This window comes from Panthera tigris, chromosome B4, assembly GCF_018350195.1.
Source record: "Panthera tigris isolate Pti1 chromosome B4, P.tigris_Pti1_mat1.1, whole genome shotgun sequence".
Lineage (NCBI taxonomy): Eukaryota > Metazoa > Chordata > Mammalia > Carnivora > Felidae > Panthera > Panthera tigris.
This window is the reverse complement of record NC_056666.1, coordinates 87,350,891-87,374,045: the sequence shown is the minus strand read 5'-3', so window position 1 is coordinate 87,374,045 and position 23,155 is coordinate 87,350,891. Positions and strand designations below refer to the sequence as shown.

The 23,155-nt window shown below is 37.1% G+C and overlaps 1 protein-coding gene across 4 annotated transcripts in view; it reads right to left on the bottom strand.

Moving 5' to 3' along the window:
- MON2 (MON2 homolog, regulator of endosome-to-Golgi trafficking) overlaps window positions 1-23,155 on the bottom strand; it is a 123,422-nt gene that overhangs the window by 77,436 nt on the left and 22,831 nt on the right. For all 4 annotated transcript variants that reach the window (XM_007075010.3, XM_007075011.3, XM_042992664.1 and 1 more), the window contains exons 3-8: window positions 21,748-21,875; window positions 20,669-20,800; window positions 18,694-18,823; window positions 7,086-7,183; window positions 6,242-6,367; window positions 3,881-4,075 (exon numbers count right to left, since the gene is read on the bottom strand). In XM_007075010.3, the coding sequence (XP_007075072.1) occupies window positions 3,881-4,075; window positions 6,242-6,367; window positions 7,086-7,183; window positions 18,694-18,823; window positions 20,669-20,800; window positions 21,748-21,875 (809 nt within the window). The remainder of the gene's footprint in view (window positions 1-3,880; window positions 4,076-6,241; window positions 6,368-7,085; window positions 7,184-18,693; window positions 18,824-20,668; window positions 20,801-21,747; window positions 21,876-23,155) is intronic.

Sequence of the window (23,155 nt, the reverse complement as noted above, 5' to 3'; positions counted from 1 at the left end):
GAGACTCCAATAATGTATTGTGAAGTAATAAGAAATATATATATTGGTCCCTGCTCCTGGTTCCTGACACAGAGCTCCTACAATTCTCATAATTCCCTGAGTGATAGGAGCATCTGACATAGAGTTTTAAGTCTCCTGAAATTTCCTATGTGATTCTTTCATTCAAATGCGGCAACCCTCAATGGATTGCAGGATAGGGGCTGGATACCAGAAAAAACAATCATAATTAGAAGCTTGAGACTTTCAGCCTCACCTCTCATACTCTGGAGAGGGAAGAGTGGTAGAAATTGAGTTAATAATCAATCATGCTGACATGATGAAACCTCCATAAAAATCCTAAAAGTATGGAGTTTAGGAAGCTTCCAGGTTGGTGAATACATCTATATGCTAAGAGGGTGACACACCCCAACTGCATAGGGACAGAAGCTCCTGCTCTTGGGACCTTTCCAGACCTCACCCTATGAATCTTTTCATGTGCCTGTTCTTTTCATGAATCTGTTCGTTGCTATCCTTTAAAATATCCTTTGTAATAAATAAGCAATAGTAAGTAAACTGTTTTCCTAGGTTCTGTGAACCACTTTGACAAATGATCAAACCCAAAGAGGAGGTTGTGGGAACTTCCCATTTACAGCCAACTTAAAATCTGTGGATAACCAGGCAATGCACTACTTGCAACTGGCATCTGCAACAGGGGAGTCTTGTGGAACTGAGCCCTTAACTACAGGATCTGTACTAACTCTGGCTAGTGTCAGAGTTGAACTCAACATACGATATCTGGCTGTCAGAGAATTGGCTGATGTGGGAAAAAATCCATACATCTGATATCCAAGGTGTTGTGAGTGTAGGAGCATAACCCAATGTGCTTTTCCTAGACATGCATATCTTGGTCTGCTGGATGATATGCCAGAAGTCTGCTAGAAGCTCTTCTTGCTTTTTATGTTTTTGCTCCTCTGACCTGGTAATTGCCAATAACTTGTCTTCAAGTTTGTGGATTCTTTCTTCTGCTTGATCTAGTCTACTGTTGACCCCTCTATGAATTTTTCAATTCAGAATTACCATATACTTCTTTAGAATTTTTGTTTTGTTCTCCTTTATAGTTTCTACCTCTTTATTGATATTCTCATTTTATTCATATACCATTTTCTTGATTTCATTTAGTTGTTTGTATTCTTTTAGTTCATTCAGATCTTTACGATGGTTATTCTGAATTTCTGTCAGGTAATTCACTGACTTCCATTTCTTTATGGTTAGTATCTGGAGATTAATTTTGTTCCTTTAACCGAGCCATATTTCCCTGTTTCTCTGTATGCCTTATTTTGTTGTTGTTGTTGTTGTTGAAAAAGTCAACTCTTTTAGTCTTTATGGACTGGCTTTGTACAGGGAAAGAACTTCACCAATCAGCCTGGAAACCTCTCAAACCTCTTCTGTCAATGTGTTTCCTCTGGGCTTGTGTGTATAATTTCCCAGCAGAAGACACTTACTTGTTTCTATTCAGAAGCTCCCCCTGGTGTATGTCTGCAGTACTATGCCTCTCTGGGCAAGCAACAGGTTTGCCTTGGTGCCTAGCAGGCCCAAATGTGCTGCCTGTCAGTGTTCCAAAAATCAGGTGAGACAGAAACTAGGTGGGCAGTACCCCAAAAAAGTCAGAATATTAGATGCGCATTTTATCTTTTGCCCATCTAAAGGAGAAGCCATAGGTTGGCAGTTTTCTCCTGATCACACCATGCTGAGATGTGTAAGGAGTGGAGTGAGGTATGCAGTTAAGGGCCATGAGCTTTCCTACCCACTGTAATGAACCTCTCTGTTTGGCCTTCCATTTGCCTATGGTGCTATAACCTCTCAACTGGTTTCCGAAGTTGTCACAGAGGTAATTATGTACTGTTAAGTTGGTGTCTCTCTGGGGGACAGCGGGCTTGAATCCTCATATTCCAACATTTTGCTGATGTCACTCTGGTTTACAATTTTAAAAACTTTCTTTGCAGGGACTCCTGGGTGGCTTAGTCAGTTGAGTGTCCAACTTCGGCTCAGGTCATGATCTTGTAGTGAGTTCGAGCCCCACATCAGGCTCTGTGCAGACAGCTCAGAGCCTGGAGCCTGCTTCAGATTCTGTGTCTCCCTCTCTCTCTGCCCCTCCCCCACTCAGGCTCTGTTCTGTCTCTCAAAATGAATAAATGTTAAAAAAAAAATTTTTTTTTAAGTTTCTTTGCGGACTAGGGTGCCTGGGTGGCTCAGTGAGGTAAGTGTCCGAGTCTTGATTTCATGAGAAATCGTGAGAAATTCGTTTCATGAGACTGAGCCATGTGTCAGGCTCTATGCTGACAGCACAGAGCCTGCTTAGAATTCTTTCTCTTCCTCTCTCTCTGACCCTCTCCCGCTCGTGTTTTCTCTCTCTCTCAAAATAAAAAAACACGCAATAAAAAAGTTTCTGTGTAGATTGAAACGGACTATAAATAAATACAATTAAGAAAATATGACAACTGCCAGGTAAAAGCTCTCCATCTTTGGAGAAATTAAGCAATTTTTCATTTATTTTCAACAAGTGACAGGAGACCTTTCAAAACCTCCAAAAGTTAATCATTGTAAAGATTCACAGAATTTCCCTCCATTTCAACTGTATATAATTAGACAAAAAAGTCTTATTTTTTCAATTAAAAACAATTATTGGAAATTATATCAAATACCATGCATGTTGGGAGGAACACTGACTGTAATTTTTAAAAAGTTAATCCCTACAGAGAAAGATGGAGCTATGAAATAAAGTAAGTTCATAAACTCATATACCTAAATGTTCAATTATATGTTATTAATATGGGTAGAAGAGAAAAAGTCCAAACCAATAATAATGAGTGTACCAAAAGACTCTTAAACCTTTGGTACCTAACTCTGATAACTTAACAGTGTCCCTAATAAATAGCAACACTTTTGAAGTCATTTGATTTCCTACAGTTATCTCAATACAATGCATTCAATACATCAATGTATATTATACATATACTTTTTGTGGCCAGAAATAATTATAACTACAGTGCTTATGAAGATTATTTCTAAATGCACTTTGCATAAATGGATTTGGAATATGAAAAGAAAATGTATAACATGTTTATCCTAAATAATAAAAAAAAAGCCCTTTATTTTAAAAAGCTCTCCACAGAATTTAGTATAAACTATTATCTACTAGTTTGTGAAGTTGTTGGCTATCTCTAATATTTAGTACATCAAATGCTCACAGTATTAGAAGTATTATAATTTTATACAGTTTACTATTCCACAATGATCAATAACCAATTATTCCTGTTAATTAAAATGAAGTATACAAGCTTAAAAAAAGTACAATGCTGGATTTGACTAAATATAAAATTAAAATGAAATATAATACATCATTTTCTCCGAGAAATATTGATACATTGATGTATTGTGATCAGGAATATCACAAATTCATAAATTTATGCAAAATAAATATAATACTGGACTAGAAGCCAATATAGTTGATTATTAATCCTAGAGTTCACCAAATTTTTAACTTCTTTGCTTTAATCTGTTAGGATACATAAAACAGTATAAATGAAAGTAGCATTAATTTAAGATACTATAATTTTAATTATCCTTCAAATATCGATAATTAGCTAAGAAGCTAAATTCCCCAGCCACAAATTCTATGCTGCCTTCAGATAATAGGCCATGACTCTACTTGACATACATTAAAAATAAGCAAGATTTAAGAAAGGACAGCATAAACCTTCATTAGAGTAACTAGGAGAATACCTATAAATACCTAAAAAATTCTGAAGTGAAAAGGCTGAATGCACTGTAATAACTTATCATTTAAAAAGAGCACTGCATGCAATTACACATACAAACATGCATGAAAATTAGCACTTACCAAAAGACTGTAAAATTGCTTAATCAGAACAGATACTACTCTCAGCAAACGCATGCAGATAGGAAAATACGGTTTTTCAACTGGTGCTGGAGAAGATGAAGAGCTGGAACCTTGTCTGAACTTTATATTTGGAGAAAAGAGTTTTATCACAAGAGGACATACCCTTTCTTTGAGAAGGAAACTAAACTCTTGGTGCTATTTGCAAAGACAAAAAAAAAAAATTAACTTAATTGGTACTTATTATTTTTACTTTTTACTTACTACTTTTCAAACATATGTACTAGCAAATAAAACTTAATAACCAGTATGAATAATTTAGCTTTATTATATGTTTAGTTTATTACTCTAGTTGACACACAATTAGGAAATTAGTGCTGCTCTTTGAGAATGTAAGATCAAACTGTTCATCATTATTTCAAAGTTTAAAAAGAATCTAATTTAAAAAGGAATCTAATGAATTGGAATTAAGTGGTTTATTATTAGGAATTTTAATTTTGCTGGAACACTATCAATTAAAAACATAAAGAACAGAAGAAAAGAGATTACACAAATAGCTAAGGCATTTAAAACAGGCAGCTGAAAGAACATCAGTTTAACAAAATATGTTATATAATTCATTAATTTTATTTTGCCAAGATAACAATTCCATTCATGTATGGAAGATTTAAGAATTAACTTAATATTTTGTTCTTCTTAGGCTGCTTGAACAGAACACAATAAGCTGATTTTTAAAAATGCAATGACAAGCATAATTATTTTATTTTATTTCTTAGTTTTATTTATTTAAGTAATCTCTACACTCAGCCTAGAACTTGAACTAATGACCCCAAGATCAAGAGTCTCATGATCCTCTGACTGAGCTACCCTGACACCCCCCATAATTATTTTAGTCTGGGGAATCTTGCAAAGGATTCTTAAAATTTACATATAGTCATATCATGTCATGCAAAAAACCTTCCTTAACCTATTCATTTCCTGCCTATATTAGCCCAAAATAGTCCCATTTTACTGATAATATAAAGTCCAGTGCACAACTAATGCCTAACCTCAAATATACATTATTTTGGTTTTTTATTCATCCAAATACCACTGAGGCTGAGAACAAGGCACAATAATAGAAATCATCCAATCTAATCTTTTAATCTTACAGAAAAGGGAAAAAATAAGGCACAGGGCAGTTTATTTGTTCAGAATTAAGATTTTTAAAATGTCTCCTTATTAGAATCCGATTCATCAGAGGAAAAAAAAAAAATGAAAAAATACCAGTAAGTGAAAAGATAAAAATAAAAGCCTTGCCTAATATTAACTTCCTGGAGAAACGCTATTGATCACTGCTAACTTCCGAATGTATATTCTTCTAGACTTTTATACACATTTTAATGTACTTTTTAATTCTTTGTCCCCCAAAATGGAATCTTTAGAGTTAAGTGATTTGAAATTCTACTGTCCTATCGATAGTTTCTTTGACTGCCAAAATGAAAAGCATACCAAAGTACATTTTCATACTTCACTAACTACATTTATATACTGGTTAATTGATAAATATTATAGACAACTCTTTAAAGTTTTATCTATTCACACTTTTTCCACTCACTACTCAACTGAATACAATTGGGCTTCCTTCATAACCACTAGGAACCACCCCAAGTCCACTCAAATTATTCTCACTACAGTCATCATGATCTCTATGTCCCCAAATTATCATCTGTATAATAAAAGTTTCAGTTCCAAATCCTGGGCTAAAGGATCTTCTACTATTGTAGCACTTGGCTCACACATTTTGGAAGTGCCACTTAGGGAGGCAGTATGGTAAGGAAAGGAACTAGGTTAGTGGTAAAAAGATCTAAATTTTAGTTCAAGATTTGCTAATAACTAAGGAATCCTATGTAAATCACTGAATCAATATTAGACTTTAGCTTCTTGCAAGTTAAATGAAAAATTTGGATTCTTACTTTTTCCTCTATAACTCCCATTGCAAGTTAAACTTATCAGCCATTGACTACTACTTTTTTCCAAATAAATTATCAAAAAGCACATAGGTACATATAAACAAGTAAAGATCAGTAACAATTTTTCAGTTTTTACATATTTTAAAAAATAGCCACATACTACATTCCTTCGTGGATTCACAGACTGAGAAATGTCTCACTAGATAGTCTCTAGGGATTCTAAGGTTAAAATTTCAAAATGTGAGGGCACTACAATAATGTAAGACACACTAAATTATCACAGTTCTAAAGTCTAAAGCTATAATTCTTTCAGTCCTCTAACATGGGAAAAAGAATACATGTTACTTTCTTGAAAAATATCTGTGAAAAAATTATAAATTAATTTTGTTGCAAGATACTACAAATGGCTTACTTGTAAAAAGACCTGTGGAAAATCATTCAGGACTGACTCAAGTAATTCAAGGCCAAATGTTCGAGTCATTTCTGTCATGCCTACTAGCCAGTAAGGGGCATCAGCATTAACCAACTGACAAAGATCCTGGGAAAATAATTCAAACAATAAATAAAAAATAAATAAAACATTTACATGCTAGAATGAAATGTGCTGTTCAGAATTCATAAAAGTAAAAAAATTATCTCTTCTTATACAGTATATTTACTCCTTAGAAACTAAACACTGGTAACTGAAATTCTGACAAACTATATACTTGATTAAATAATTAAACTTTTAAAGAATCATGTAACTTTTGACAAGACATAATATAAAGAGATAAATGGTTAATAGTCTTTTAATGAAAAAACACTTATAATAATCCTTTAATAAATAATTAATAAAATTTCAGTGCTGATAAATCTCATCTTACTTAAAAGATTTATTCACGACAAATAATGTAAAAATTAGGTATTTGTATATCAAATTATATTAAATAGGCCAAAGATTTATTAGTTAAATTTTAAGTTGAAAATTATTTTTTCTTACTAGTTATTTTTCTAGTATAATATAATATAGTATTTTCTAGTATAGTGTAATTCATTCTATTTCCTTAAAGTGAAATGTTACATTTTATCATGTTACTTAACTGTGGATAGTCTTTAACGTTAAAGAAGTTTTTTGGAATACTACTTTTGACACTTCAAAATTGGACACTTTTAAAAAATGACACTTTAAAAATTAAAACAAACATAAATTGCAAAAATCAAAAATTTACACAAAACTATATTCTGTAATAAAAATTATTTTTTATAAATTGAAATACCTGGAAAAGCATATATGCATCTTTAGCACAAGGTTTGAGGGTGCTGACACATCTTCTGTTACTGTTTCCTTGGACCAGTACTGGTTGTTCTATAATATCTGTAGTCAAAATCAGATGAGTTTTAGGAGTCTGTAAGGACCTTTAAAAAATCATATGCACTACTTAAAATAAATACATGTTTATGAAATTACAAACTTTATACGCTCAGAACTATGCTTCGAAACTGGGGGAAAAAATACTACTTAGCAATGAGAAAGAATGAAATCTTGCCATTTGCAACAACATGGATGGAACTGGAGGGTATTATGCTAAGTGAAATAAGTCAGTCAGAGAAAGACATATATATTTTCACTCATATGTGGAACTTGAGAAACTTAACAGAAGACCATGGGGGAAAGGAAGGGGAAAAAAATAGTTTCAAACAGGGAGCAAACCACGGGAGACCCTTAAATACAGAGAACAAAACTAAGGGTTGAGGGGGGGGGCTAGGGGAAAATGCGTGACGGGCACTGAGGAGAGCACTTGTTGGGATGACCACTGGGTGCGGTATGTAAGCAATGGATCAAGGGAATCTACTCCTGAAACCAAGAGCACACTGTCTACACTGTACATTACCTAAAGTGAAAATAAATTGTATTTAGGAAAAACAAAAAAGAGAATGTATCAGTAAGATGAAAAACATATGATGATTCATCATTAGGAAGATGGTGGCGTAGGAGGACGCTGGGCTCACGGCGTCCTGCTGATCACTTAGATTCCACCTACACCTGCCTAAATAACCCAGAAAACCACCAGAAGACTAGCAGAACGGAGTCTCCGGAGCCAAGCGCAGATGAGAGGCCCATGGAAGAGGGTAGGAAGGGCGGAGAGGCGGTGTGCGCTCCACAGACTGGCGGGAAGGAGCCGGGGCAGAGGGGCAGCCGAGTCTGGCTTGCAAAAGCGGAGGGGCTGGATGGGAGTGTGTTCTGACAGCGAGTGGAACTTAACATCTGGAAGGTTATAAGCTAACAGTTCTGCTCGGAGAACGGGAGGGCTGGAGGACAACGGGAGGGAGAATTGTTGAGCCCTGGATGGCACAGCGCAGCTTGGCGGGGAACAAAGGCACTTGCCAGCGCCATCTCCCTCACCCATCCCCCACCCAAAATCCCAAGGGGAACGGGTTCCTGCCAGGGAACTTGCTGGCACCACACAAACACCCAAGGCTGTGCTTCTGCGGATCCATTCCTCCATTGGCAGGTCTGACTACCTCCCGGTGCCACAGGGCCCCTCCCGAGGCGGATCTCGGAAGGAAAAGCGAGCTGACTCTGCCCCTCTCACCGCTGTGCACCTTGCCGAACCACCCCAGCTAATACGCCAGATCCCCAGCACCACAAGCCTGACAGTGTGCAAGTAGCCCACGCCACCCCACAGTGAATCCCGCCCCTAGGAGAGGGGAAGAGAAGGCACACACCAGTCTGACTGTGGCCCCAACGGTGGGCTGGGGACAGACATTAGGTCTGACTGCAGCCCCGCCCACCAGCGTGAGTTATTCAAGACAGCACAGGGGAAGTGCCCTGCAGTTCTATCCAAAATGACAAAACGGAAGAATTCCCCTCAAAAGAATCTCCAGGAAATAACGACAGCTAACAAACTGATCAAAAAGGATTTAAACAATGTAACAGAAAGTGAATTTAGAATAATAGTCATAAAATTAATAACTGGCCTCGAAAACAGTATAAACGACAGCAGAGAATCTATTGCTACAGAGATCAAGGGACTAGGGAACAGCCAGGAGGAGCTAAAAAATGCTATTAAGAGCTGCAAAATAAAATGGAGATGACCACGGCTCAGACTGAAGAGGCAGAGGAGAAAACAGGTTAACTAGAAGATAAAATTACGGAAAAAGAAAAAGCTGAGAAAAAGATAAAAAAAATCCAAGAGTATGAGGGGAAAATTAGAGAACTAAGTGATGCACTAAAGAGAAATAATCTACGCATAATTGGTATTCCAGAGGAGGAAGAGAGAGGGAAAGGTGCTGAAGGTGTACTTAAAGAAATAATAGCTAGAACCTCCCTGATCTGGGGAAGGAAAAAGGCATTGAAATCCAAGAGGCACAGAGAACTCCCTTCAGACGTAACTTGAATCGATCTTCTGCATGACATATCATAGTGAAACTGGCAAACTACAAGGCTAAAGAGAAAATTCTGAAAGCAGCTAGGGATAAACGTGCTCTAACATATAAAGGGAGACCTATAAGACTTGTGACTGATCTCTCTACTGAAACTTGGCAGGCCACAAAGGAATGGCAGGAGATCTTCAATGTGATGAACAGAAAAAATATGCAGCCAAGAATCCTTTATCCAGCAAGTCTGTCATTTAGAATAGAAGGAGAGATAAAGGTCTTCCCAAACAAACAAAAACTGAAGGAATTTGTCACCACTAAACCAGCCCTACAAGAGATCCTAAGGGGGATCCTGTGAGACAAAGTACCAGAGACATCGCTACAAGCATGAAACCTACGGACATCACAATGACTCTAAACCCTCTATAATAACACTGAATGTAAATGGACTAAATGCGCCAACCAAAAGACATAGGGTATCAGAATGGATAAAAAAACAAGACCCATCTATTTGCTGTCTACAAGAGACTCATTTTAGACCTGAGGACACCTTTAGATTGAGAGTGAGGGGATGGAGAACTATTTATCATGCTACTGGAAGTCAAAAGAAAGCTGGAGTAGCCATACTTATATCAGACAAACTAGACTTTAAATTAAAGGCTGTAACAAGAGATGAATAAGGGCATTATATAATAATCACAGGGTCTATTCATCAGGAAGAGCTAACAATCATAAATGTCTATGCGTCGAGTACAGGAGCCCCCAAATATATAAAACAATTACTCACAAACATAAGCAACCTTATTGACAAGAATGTGGTAATTGCAGGGGACTTTAACACTCCACTTACAGAAATGGATAGATCATCTAGACACACAGTCAATAAAGAAACAAGGGCCCTGAATGATACATTGGATCAGATGGACTTGACAGATATATTTAGAACTCTGCATCCCAAAGCAACAGAATATACGTTCTTCTCGAGCGCACATGGAACATTCTCCAAGATAGATCACATACTGGGTCACAAAACAGCCCTTCATAAGTATACAAGAATTGAGATCATACCATGCATACTTTCAGACCACAATGCGATGAAGCTTGAAATCAACCACAGGAAAAAGTCTGGAAAACCTCCAAAAGCATGGAGGTTAAAGAACACCCTACTAAAGAATGAGTGAGTCGACCAGGCAATTAGGGAAGAAATTAAAAAATATATGGAAACAAACGAAAATGAAAATACAACAATCGAAACACTTTGGGATGCAGTGAAGGCAGTCCTGAGAGGAAAATACATCGCAATCCAGGCCTATCTCAAGGAACAAGAAAAATCCCAAATACAAAATCTAACAGCACGCCTAAAGGAAATAGAAGCAGAACAGCAAAGACAGCCTAAACCCAGCAGAAGAAGAGAAATAATAAAGATCAGAGCAGAAATAAACAATATAGAATCTAAAAAAAACTGTAGAGCAGATCAATGAAACCAAGAGCTGGTTTTCTGAAAAAATAAACAAAATTGATAAACCTCTAGCCAGGCTTCTCAAAAAGAAAAGGGAGATGACCCAAATAGATAAAATCATGAATGAAAATGGAATTATGACAACCAATCCCTCAGAGATACAAGCAATTATCAGGGAATACTATGAAAAATTATATGCCAACACACTGGACAACCTGGACGAAATGGACAAATTCCTAAACACCCACACGCTTCCAAAACTCAATCAGGAGGAAATAGAAAGCTTGAACAGACCCATAACCAGCGAAGAAATTGAATCAGTCATCAAAAATCTCCCAACAAATAAGAGTCCAGGACCAGATGGCTTCCCAGGGGAGTTCTACCAGACGTTTAAAGCAGAGAAAATACCTATCCTTCTCAAGCTATTCCAAAAAGTAGAAAGGGAAGGAAAACTTCCCAACTCATGCTATGAAGCCAGTATTACTTTGATTCCTAAACCAGACAGAGACCCAGTAAAAAAAGAGAACTACAGGCCAATATTCCTGATGAATATGGATGCAAAAATTCTCAATAAGATACTAGCAAATCGAATTCAACAGCATATAAAAAGAATTATTCACTATGACCAAGTGGGATTCATTCCCGGGATGCAGGGCTGGTTCAACATTCGCAAATCAATCAACGTGATACATCACATTAATAAAAGAAAAGATAAGAACCACATGAGCCTGTCAATCGACGCAGAAAAGGCCTTTGACAAAATTCAGCAACCTTTCTTAATAAAAACCCTCGACAAAGTCGGGATAGAAGGAACATACTTAAAGATCATAAAAGCCATTTATGAAAAGCCCACAGCTAACATCATCCTCAACGGGGAAAAACTGAGAGCTTTTTCCCTGAGATCAGGAACACGACAGGGATGCCCACTCTCACCGCTGTTGTTTAACATAGTGTTGGAAGTTCTAGCATCAGCAATCAGATAACAAAAGGAAATCAAAGGCATCAAAATTGGCAAAGATGAAGTTAAGCTTTCACTTTTTGCAGATCACATGATATTATACATGGAAAATCCGACAGACCCCACCAAAAGTCTGCTAGAACTGATACATGAATTCAGCAAAGTCGCAGGATACAAAATCAATGTACAGAAATCAGTTGCATTCTTATACGCTAATAATGAAGCAACAGAAAAACAAAGAAACTGATCCCATTCACAATTGCACCAAGAAACATAAAATACCTAGGAATAAACCTAACCAAAGATGTAAAAGAGCTGTATGCTGAAAACTATAGAAAGCTTATGAAGGAAATTGAAGAAGATACAAAGAAATGGAAAAACATTCTGTGCTCATGGATTGGAAGAATAAATATTGTCAAAATGTCAATACTACCCAAAGCTATCTACACATTCGATGCAATCCCAATCAAAATTGCACCAGCATTCTTCTTGAAGCTAGAACAAGCAATCATAAAATTCATATGGAACCACAAAAGGCCCCGAATAGCCAAAGTAATTTTGAAGAAGACCAAAGCAGGAGGCATCACAATCCCAGACTTTAGCCTCTACTACAAAGCTGTAATCATCAAGACAGCATGGTATTGGCACAAAAACAGACACATAAACCAATGTAATAGAATAGAAACCCCAGAACTAGACCCACAAATGTATGGCCAACTCATCTCTGACAAAGCAGGAAAGAACATCCAATGGAAAAAAGACAGTCTCTTTAACAAATGGTGCTGGGAGAACTGGACAGCAACATGCAGAACGTTTAAACTAGACCACTTTCTCACACCATTCACAAAAATAAACTCAAAATGGATAAAGGACCTGAATGTGAGACAGGAAACCATCAAAACCCTAGAGGAGAAAGCAGGAAAAGACCTCTCTGACCTCAGCCGTAGCAATTTCTTACTTGACACATCCCCAAAGGCAAGGGAATTAAAAGCAAAAATGAACTACTGGGACTTTATGAAGATAAAAAGCTTCTGCACAGCAAAGGAAACAACCAACAAAACTAAAACCAATGGAATGGGAAAAGATATTTGCAAATGACATATCGGACAAAGGGCTAGTATCCAAAATCTATCAAGAGCTCACCAAACTCCACACCCGAAAAACAAATAACCCAGTGAAGAAATGGGCAGAAAACATGAATAGACACTTCTCTAAAGAAGACATCCAGATGGCCAACAGGCACATGAAAAGATGCTCAACGTCGCTCCTCATCAGGGAAATACAAATCAAAACCACACTCAGGTATCACCTCACGCCAGAGTGGCCAAAATGAACAAATCAGGAGACTACAGATGCTGGAGAGGATGTGGAGAAACGGGAACCCTCTTGCACTGTTGGTGGGAATGCAAATTGGTGCAGTCGCTCTGGAAAACAGTGTGGAGGTTCCTCAAAAAATTAAAAATAGACCTACCCTATGACCTTGCAATAGCACTGCTAGGAATTTACCCAAGGGATACAGGAGTACTGATGCATAGGGGCACTTGTACCCCAATGTTTACAGCAGCACTCTCAACAATAGCCACATTGTGGAAAGAGCCTATATGTCCATCAACTGATGAATGGATAAAGAAATTGTGGTTTATATACACAATGGAGTACTACGTGGCAATGAGAAAGAATGAAATATGGCCCTTTGTAGCAACATGGATGGAACTGGAGAGTGTTATGCTAAGTGAAATAAGCCATACAGAGAAAGACAGATACCCTATGTTTTCACTCTCATGTGGATCCTGAGAAAATTAACAGAAACCCATGAGGGAGGGGAAGGAAAAAAAATAAATAAAGAGGTTAGAGTGGGAGAGAGCCAAAGCATAAGAGACTCTTAAAAACTGAGAACAACTGAGAACAAACTGAGGGTTGATGGAGGGGTGGGGTGGGGTGGGTGATGGGTACTGATGAGGGCACCTTTTGGGATGAGCACTGGGTGTTCTATGGAAACCAATTTGACAATAAATTTCATATATTGAAAAAAATGTAAAAAACACAAAAAAAACTAAATAGAGAAACTGTCTCGGGGTCTTGGGAATTATTGAATCAGTTCCCTATGCCTTACGTGGGAAAAATAAATAAAATTTAACAACCAAAGTAAAAAAAAAAAAAAAAAAAAGATGAAAAACATATGATGAATAAAGGTCATAACTTTGAAAAAAAAAAACTGTTTTTATACAAAATACCATCAAAATCACTCTTTACCCTCTTATGACATTTTTAAGCTTAGCATCTTTATCCATACATTTGATTTTCCCAGTCTCCCATTCCTGAACCCCTTTATTTTATGAATTTGAAATTCACATGATCTTTCAATGTGCCTTTAAATATCAAACATATAAAAGTTTACCACATGGTTAATTTCTATACCATCTCAGCATATAAAAGAGAATTAACCACTTGATCTGCCATAATTACTATGTCAGTTATACATATTGACTAGCTAAGAGTCAGCTAAAAAGGTGTTTCCCAACTCAGCACTTCTTTGAATACTAACAAGATATCATTTTCTGTTAATTATGACAGCCTGCTTTGAATAAATGTTGACTTAATGAAAACTTGAAAAAAAAAACGAGGTTCTAAGTGTTTCTACCTTGTTAGAAAGTATTAAATAAGATACTGGTCTTTAGAGGCACAAAGCTAAAACTACCAATCCAGGAATCACACTCAGTTTATGAATGTATAACACACCCAAACTGGAGAACTGCCATTTTACCCCATAAATTTACTCCTTAATATTTCAAATTCTAGAATTCCCCAGGGAAACATGCAGAAAAACCAAAATACCAAAGTGGAAATACTACGATAAACAACAGATCAAGAATGCCTAAAACCAAACGTGAAAAATCTGATCAATGGTGAACTTCAGGAAAAGTGAAGGAATAATTAGAGTAGGCAGCATTACCATCACCTACTAAGACTGCCATCTTTTTTTTTATCAGTATTACCAAAAGAACCTCAAATGAAATGACAAACTGCATTTTAAGAGTGGGGTAGGGGAAGCTATGTAAAAGGGAAAACCAGTTTAATCTTTAGTTTCTTGAGTAAATAAAGCAGACAGGTTGCTCATGATGGTAGTACCATATGACCCTTTAAACTAATCATGGGAAAAAATTTACTTTTCATCCAATAAGGAAAATAAATGAAAAAAGCAGAATTTCTATAGCTAAAAGTTATCAAACTGTAAAAACTGTAACAGAAACAGAGCATCTTTAGCTGACTGACATGTTTCTAAGTTTTTAGACAGTTTTTTAAAATCACAAAGAAGAGGTTGGAAGATGGCGGCGTAGGAGGACGCTGGGCTCACCGCGCGTCCTGCTGATCACTTAGATTCCACCTACACCTGCCTAAATAACCCAGAAAACCGCCAGAGGATTAGCAGAACGGAGTCTCCGGAGCCAAGAAGGGCAGAGAGGCGGTGAGTGCTCCACAGACTGGTGGGAGGGAGCCGGGGCGGAGGGGCAGCCTGCCGGCCAAGCAGAGCTCCCGAGTCTGGCTGGCAAAAGCGGAGGGGCCGGACGGAGTGTGTTCCGACAGCAAGCGCGACTTAGAGTCTGGGAGGTCATAAGTTAACAGCTCTGCTCAGAAAGCGGGAAGGCTGGAGGACAAAGGGAAGGAGAGTTGCTGAGCCCGCGGACGGCAGAGCTCAGCTTGGCGGGGAACAAAGGCGCTTGCCAGCTCCATCTCCCTCGCCCATCCCCCACCCAAAATCCCAAAGGGAACCAGTTCCTGCCAGGGAACTTGCTCCCTCCATGCAAACACCCAACTCTGTGCTTCTGCGGAGCCAGACCTCCGGCAGCGGATCTGACTCCCTCCCACTGACACAGGGCTCCTTCTGAAGTGGATCACCTAAGGAGAAGCGAGCTAAGCCTGCCCTTCCTGCCCCCGTGCACCTTGCCTACCCACCCCAGCTAATAATACACCAAGATCCCCAGCACCACAAGCCTGGCAGTGTGCAAGTAGCCCAGACGGGCCACGCCACCCCACAGTGAATCCCGCCCCTAGGAGAGGGGAAGAGAAGGCACACACCAGTCTGACTGTGGCCCCCCGAAGTGGGCTGGGGGCAGACACCAGGTCAGACTGCGGCCCCGCCCACCAACTCCAGTTATACACCACAGCACAGGGGAAGTGCCCTGCAGGTCCTCACCACTCCAGGGACTATCCAAAATGACCAAACGGAAGAATTCCGCTCAGAAGAATCTCCAGGAAATAACAACAGCTAATGAACTGATCAAAAAGGATTTAAATAATATAACAGAAAGTGAATTTAGAATAATAGTCATAAAATTAATCGCTGGGCTTGAAAACAGTATAGAGGACAGCAGAGAATCTCTTGCTACAGAGATCAAGGGACTAAGGAACAGTCCCGAGGAGCTGAAAAACGCTTTAAATGAAATGCAAAACAAAATGGAAACGACGATGGCTCGGATTGAAGAGGCAGAGGAGAGAATAGGTGAACTAGAAGATAAAGTTATGGAAAAAGAGGAAGCTGAGAGAAAGAGAGATAAAAAAATCCAGGAGTATGAGGGGAAAATTAGAGAACTAAGTGATACACTAAAAAGAAATAATATACGCACAATTGGTATCCCAGAGGAGGAAGAGAGAGGGAAAGGTGCTGAAGGGGTACTTGAAGAAATTATAGCTGAGAACTTCCCTGAACTGGGGAAGGAAAAAGCCGTTGAAATCCAAGAGGCACAGAGAACTCCCTTCAGACGTAACTTGAATCAATCTTCTGCATGACATATCATAGTGAAACTGGCAAAATACAAGGATAAAGAGAAAATTCTGAAAGCAGCAAGGGATAAACGTGCTCTCACATATAAAGGGAGACCTATAAGACTCGTGACTGATCTCTCTTTTGAAACTTGGCAGGCCAGAAAGGATTGGCACGAGATCTTCAGTGTGCTAAACAGATAAAATATGCAGCCGAGAATCCTTTATCCAGCAAGTCTGTCATTTAGAATAGAAGGAGAGATAAAGGTCTTCCCAAACAAACAAAAACTGAAGGAATTTGTCACCACGAAACCAGCCCTACAAGAGATCCTAAGGGGGATCCTGTGAGACAAAGTACCAGAGACATCACTACAAGCATAAAACATACAGACATCACAATGACTCTAAGCCTGTATCTTTCTATAATAACACTGAATGTAAATGGACTAAATGCACCAACCAAAAGACATAGGGTATCAGAATGGATAAAAAAACAAGACCCATCTATTTGCTGTCTACAAGAGACTCATTTTAGATCTGAGGACACCTTTAGATTGAGAGTGAGGGGATGGAGAACTATTTATCACGCTACTGGAAGCCAGAAGAAAGCTGGAGTAGCCATACTTATATCAGACAAACTAGACTTTAAATTAAAGGCTGTAACAAGAGATGAAGAAGGGCATTATATAATAATCACAGGGTCTATCCATCAGGAAGAGCTAACAATCATAAATGTCTATGCGTCGAGTACAGGAGCCCCCAAATATATAAAACAATTACTCACAAACATAAGCAACCTTATTGATAAGAATGTGGTAATTGCAGGGGACTTTAACACTCCACTTACAGAAATGGATAGATCATCTAGACACACAGTCAATAAAGAAACAAGGGCCCTGAATGATACATTGGATCAGATGGACTTGACAGATATATTTAGAACTCTGCATCCCAAAGCAACAGAATATACGTTCTTCTCGAGCGCACATGGAACATTCTCCAAGATAGATCACATACTGGGTCACAAAACAGCCCTTCATAAGTATACAAGAATTGAGATCATACCATGCATACTTTCAGACCACAATGCGATGAAGCTTGAAATCAACCACAGGAAAAAGTCTGGAAAACCTCCAAAAGCATGGAGGTTAAAGAACACCCTACTAAAGAATGAGTGAGTCGACCAGGCAATTAGGGAAGAAATTAAAAAATATATGGAAACAAACAAAAATGAAAATACAACAATCGAAACACTTTGGGATGCAGCGAAGGCAGTCCTGAGAGGAAAATACATCGCAATCCAGGCCTATCTCAAGGAACAAGAAAAATCCCAAATACAAAATCTAACAGCACGCCTAAAGGAAATAGAAGCAGAACAGCAAAGGCAGCCTAAACCCAGCAGAAGAAGAGAAATAATAAAGATCAGAGCAGAAATAAACAATATAGAATCTAAAAAAACGGTTGAGCAGATCAACGAAACCAAGAGTTGGTTTTTTGAAAAAATAAACAAAATTGACAAACCTCTAGCCAGGCTTCTCAAAAAGAAAAGGGAGATGACCCAAATAGATAAAATCATGAATGAAAATGGAATTATTACAACCAATCCCTCAGAGATACAAACAATTATCAGGGAATACTATGAAAAATTATATGCCAACAAATTGGACAACCTGGAAGAAATGGACAAATTCCTAAAATCACAAAGAAAAAGATGTTTAAAGTTACAATAAAGATACTTGATGAAGATATGAAAAGGTTAATCTTTACATTATATAAATATTCATTAACACATGTTAAAAGGCACAGACAAAAATTCACATGAGGAAACTCACTCCTGAAAATTTACCTTAAAGAAGTAAATCAAATGGAAAAAATATGTAAGAAGACACTCAAAACAGTATTAAAATACTGAACACAATATAACTGTCCAGCAGGAAACTCGTTCACTAAATTGTAGAATAGCTACAAAATACGGTGCAACCGTTAAAATTTAAATTACAAAAATAAAAGAATGACATGAAAAATTCATAGAACATAATGTTTGGCTAAAAATACATACAATGCAACAGCTGATATAAAAAAATGTGAAATTATACATAATTAGAAATAAACATGGAAAATAAAGAGCCTCTTCTTGGGATGATAGCACTGTAAGGGATTTATCTAAACTGCCACTGTCAATGTAATAATATTGTTAAAATAAATCTGTTTTTTAAAGTATTCTAGTGTTTAGATGCCTAAGTTCACAGGGCGAAGATGGAAAATAAAAAGAGGAATCAGGCAAGCAAAACCACCCACTGTGAAAAGGAAACCACTTTTATCACTCTACCTCGGTGCCGTTCGTCTTCAGCAACCATCCTCTCAAAAACAACAGTGACAACCTGTCGCACTGTAGCAGCAGCTGTATTATTTGTAATATTATCTTTTGTAAAGTGTAGTCGAAAACAAAGAACAATTGCCTAAAAGAACAATTTTCATTTAGTGTGAAATAAGGTTGAAGAATATAATAACTACTTGTTTTATTAGACATAACCCAAAACTAAATAATTTATGTTTGGCCGTTCCAATCACAGATACTAAAAGTCCCACCCTCTTCTCTTATACAATAAAGCCACAAAAATCCTTGGATTCTGAAATAATTCAAACTGTGTAAATATACAGCCACATAAGATTTGGTTAGATAATGTGAAACACACATTTCACAACTTGGTTCTTTGTTTTTTTAAATTTATTTGTTTTGAGAGAGAGAGAAAGAGCAGGGGAAGGTCGGAGAGGGAGGGAGAGAAAGAATCCCAACCAGGCTCCATGCTGTCAGGACAGAGCCTGACACAGGGCTCAAACTCATGAAACTGTGAGATCATGTCCTGGGCCAAAATCAAGAGTTGGCCGCTTAACCGACTGAGCCACCCTGGCACCCCACAACTTGGTTCTTTTAATGTATGTATAAAAATGTGTTATGCTTTTATTTCCCCAGAATGACTTGTTTTGTGAAGAACAAGTACTCAAAGTTTGTTACATCACTAAGCCACTTGGAGAAATATAAATAGGCTAAACACATAAATGAATAAAATGATAATTTTTTAAAAGAAGTCATTCTTTATTTCTAAAAATCAACTTCAGGTTAAGTTATAATTTATATACAATAAATTCTAATCCTTTAAAGTATTTAATATGATGAGTTCTTTTAGTTATATTCCCCCATGAAACTACTGCCACAATCAAGACACAAGACAGTTCCATCACCCTAAAACTCTCCTGATGTTCCTTTGCCCTCCACATACTCCTCCGCGCTTGGCCCCAGTCAACCTCCTGGTTGCCTTTTTCATTACGGTAAGCTGGCATTTTCTACAAACACAGTCATCATTCAGTATGCACTGTTTTTTGTATCTGGTTTCTTTTACTTGTAATGTTTGTAAAATTCATCCATGTTGTTCTCTGTATCGGTAGTTTGTACTTTTTTACACCTGAGTAGTATTTCACAGTATAGGTATACCAATATTGTGTTTATCCATTCATCTGCTGATAGACGTTTGAGATGTTTGCACTTTTTAGCCACTGTGAATAAAGCTGCTGTGAACATCAAATACAAGTCTCCGTAGAGACGTGTTTTCATTTACCTTGGATAAGTAACGAAGTAAAAAGGCTAGATCATACGGTAAATATAAGGTTAAACTATTAAAGAAAATGCTAGTTTCCCAAAGTGATTTTACACACCTTACAAAATTTTAAAATTTTAGACATTTTTTAATGTTTATTTTTGAGAGAAAGAGGCAGAGAGGGGGGCGGACAGAGGATCCAAAACGGGATCGGTGCTGACAGCAGCAAGCCCGATGCGGGGCTGGAGCTCATGAGCCATGAGATCATGACCTAAGCTGAAGTCAGATGCTCAACTGACTGAGCCACCTAAGCACTCCTACAAGTGGAATTATTTTTAAAAGGTGAGAAGGAAGAGTTCTTACAGGGAAAACTCAAAGCAATTCGGGAGAATACTGATAACCCCAAACACATTTTTTTCTCTCAGTTTCCTATTCTTCTGTATTTTTCTGCTACTTTTCTCTTTTCCTATTCATGACTAAGCCTGTCAGCTATTCCCAAAGGACTCTGTTCAATCACCTTAACCTGATTTTAACTCTAACCTGAGGAAAATAAAGCATTAGTGATATTTTTAACATGCAATGTCCATTATCACAAGAACTACAGGGAAGTTGCTTTCAGTACAAACGGTACTAGGCTTTCCTCTTTCAGGGAGCTTATTCAAATACTGTCTCCAAAGCAATTATGAACTTTGACCACAGGTTTCCTACCTTAGAAAGTGCCTCATCATGAACTACTGTATTGGTTGTTAAAAGAACAAGAACTGTTTGAAGTAGCTTAAGTTCTTCAAGACTGTTTTCCATTAGCTGCCAAAGCATATTAATTATATTTCCAGCTGCAGTCTGTAAAATAATTATTTGAATTACTGTCAGCAAATAAAATATAAGGTTTTAGGTCCCTAAATAAGAAAAGATGTACAAATATTACTACCTCACTTGGAGAGAAGTTCTTGGTCATAATAACAAAACCTATGTTTTTGGATCTATAGGTCAAAACATATCTTTCAACTAATCTGAGATTTAAACTAATTTTTTCTCAAAAAATAAATTTCTTTAAAATGTACCATTTGAATATATGCAAACAGCAGCATGCAGTTCTGAGATGTCTAGTCAAAAAAATCAAAGCTCATTTCTACAATATGGGTATATTTCATGTGGACATTTATAAATATAGTCATGCAAGTTAATTGAGACTGACTACTACTGTTTCATATATTATTCCCTTTACAATGTCATAAAAAAACAAAATGCAACTCAAATTAACAAAACATTTATAAACTCAATTAAATTGGACATCGTTTAGAATGCTGTATTAAAGGCAAAAGAATGTATCGCTTCTATTAAAGTACCTTATGGAGTACCACAAAGTTAGAGACCATTGCACTCGAAAGCAGGATGCAGATAGACCGCTGAAATGTTTTTCAGTGTTGTACTATCATAAGGTAATTAGAAACCACTGAAATTAATGAACAACAAATTACCACTTCAGATAATATAGCAAAGTCATGATTTTTCCTTTTTAAAAATAAATATATTCTCTTCGGTGATACTGATCTATAGTACTCAATGGTGTCTTCTTAGTCATGACATGACAAAATGCACTTCATCTTTATTCACTATTCATGAGTGCTTAATAGTGAGAAAATCTGGTGATCTTTTAAAATTAAGCCATGTCCTTCAAGCACATAAATTGTTTTACATTAAATTATCAGGTATACTGCATTTTCCCCTAATGAAAACTCCTGATTTGATTCTTAAGTACACAGTTTAAATTAAGATCTTCACATTACCTCAGACACGACTTCATGGGACATGAGTCTCTGAATGGCGGCCAAACACAGCTGAGTAATCTTCGGCTCCTTGGTTCCACAACCCATTAGGAACGGCTGAACAACCTCTGAGCTGTTCTCTTTCAAAGCTTTATTTAGAACACATATAAAATAAATTATTAAATCTAATTCATAAGTAGAAATACTTTTATGTATTTACAACCAGTAATAACAATCTTAAGAAAAACCACTTTATGTAAAATAAATGCCAAAACAAAAATCAAATAATAAGAGTTAAAATACTTCAGACAGATATTACAGACTCTGTATCTTAACTACCCCTTAGCCTCAGCTTTCCCATGGCCTTCTCCTAGCACTGTTTTTTGATTTTCCTTCATCTCCTGCTGCAAACTCTTTAAGGACAACTTCTCAGAAGTTCTATCCTGCCTCAGAGAAGCACTCTATTTCTTCAACAGTGCAGAGGGAGAAATATGAATAAAAATATTCTAGAGCATAAAAAGTAATTAAAAATAGTTTATACATCATCCTCATTACCCTTCTGAATGTTCAGAATCTCCACACAATCTTATTACATGCTTTGAATTTATAGAGCCCTAATTACTTCTTCAAGAAACAAACTCATTAAAAACAGTAACATTACTCCTCTTGTTACTAAAGTATCACTTTAAATTAATTGGATGCACATGCTATAATGCCAAATCTTAATTTAACCCCTTCTACCAAGCCAATTCTTTCAGAAGTTTTAAAGTGGTAACAAAAATCTAAAAAGTTAGAAAATGCACAAAACCAAAAATTAAATTTACAAAATGAAATTAAGCCAATACACACTTAATGGCTATACAGAGATGAATGAGACAGGTCTGCCACCCTCAGAGAATTTAAAAAGACAACATGGGATTCTAAGGAAAGAGAACATTAAACTTATGTGTTTGGTATATGGTTCTCAAAAGTACGACACCCATCAATTATTTTTTGAGGTTAAGAATTGTAATGAAGACATACAAATCTGAGTTTTAACATGTTTTTCAAAAGAAATTGTTAGAAAGTCATCCACGATCACATTAAAAACGTAAAATCAGTGTTAACATTAATTTCATCATTTAAATCCCCACCTTTTTCTCCCAAAGCTCCCATTATAGTATGCTAAATAAAGACCACAATTTCCTACAGCATACTCTGCAAAGTCCTTCGGTATGCCAGCATAAATTACTGATTTAAGACAGCTAAGAGATGGCAAATATGACTGGCAAAGAACAGTGTTTCCAAAAGGGCTCCCCTTGCCTTATTTCCTTGATTTCCTAGGCATAAACGTTTTGATTCAAATCAAGACACAAGGTACCGTAACAATGTCTCAAAACATTTCTATGAATGATTAACAGAGGACAATAAAGCTCAAAAAATACTATTC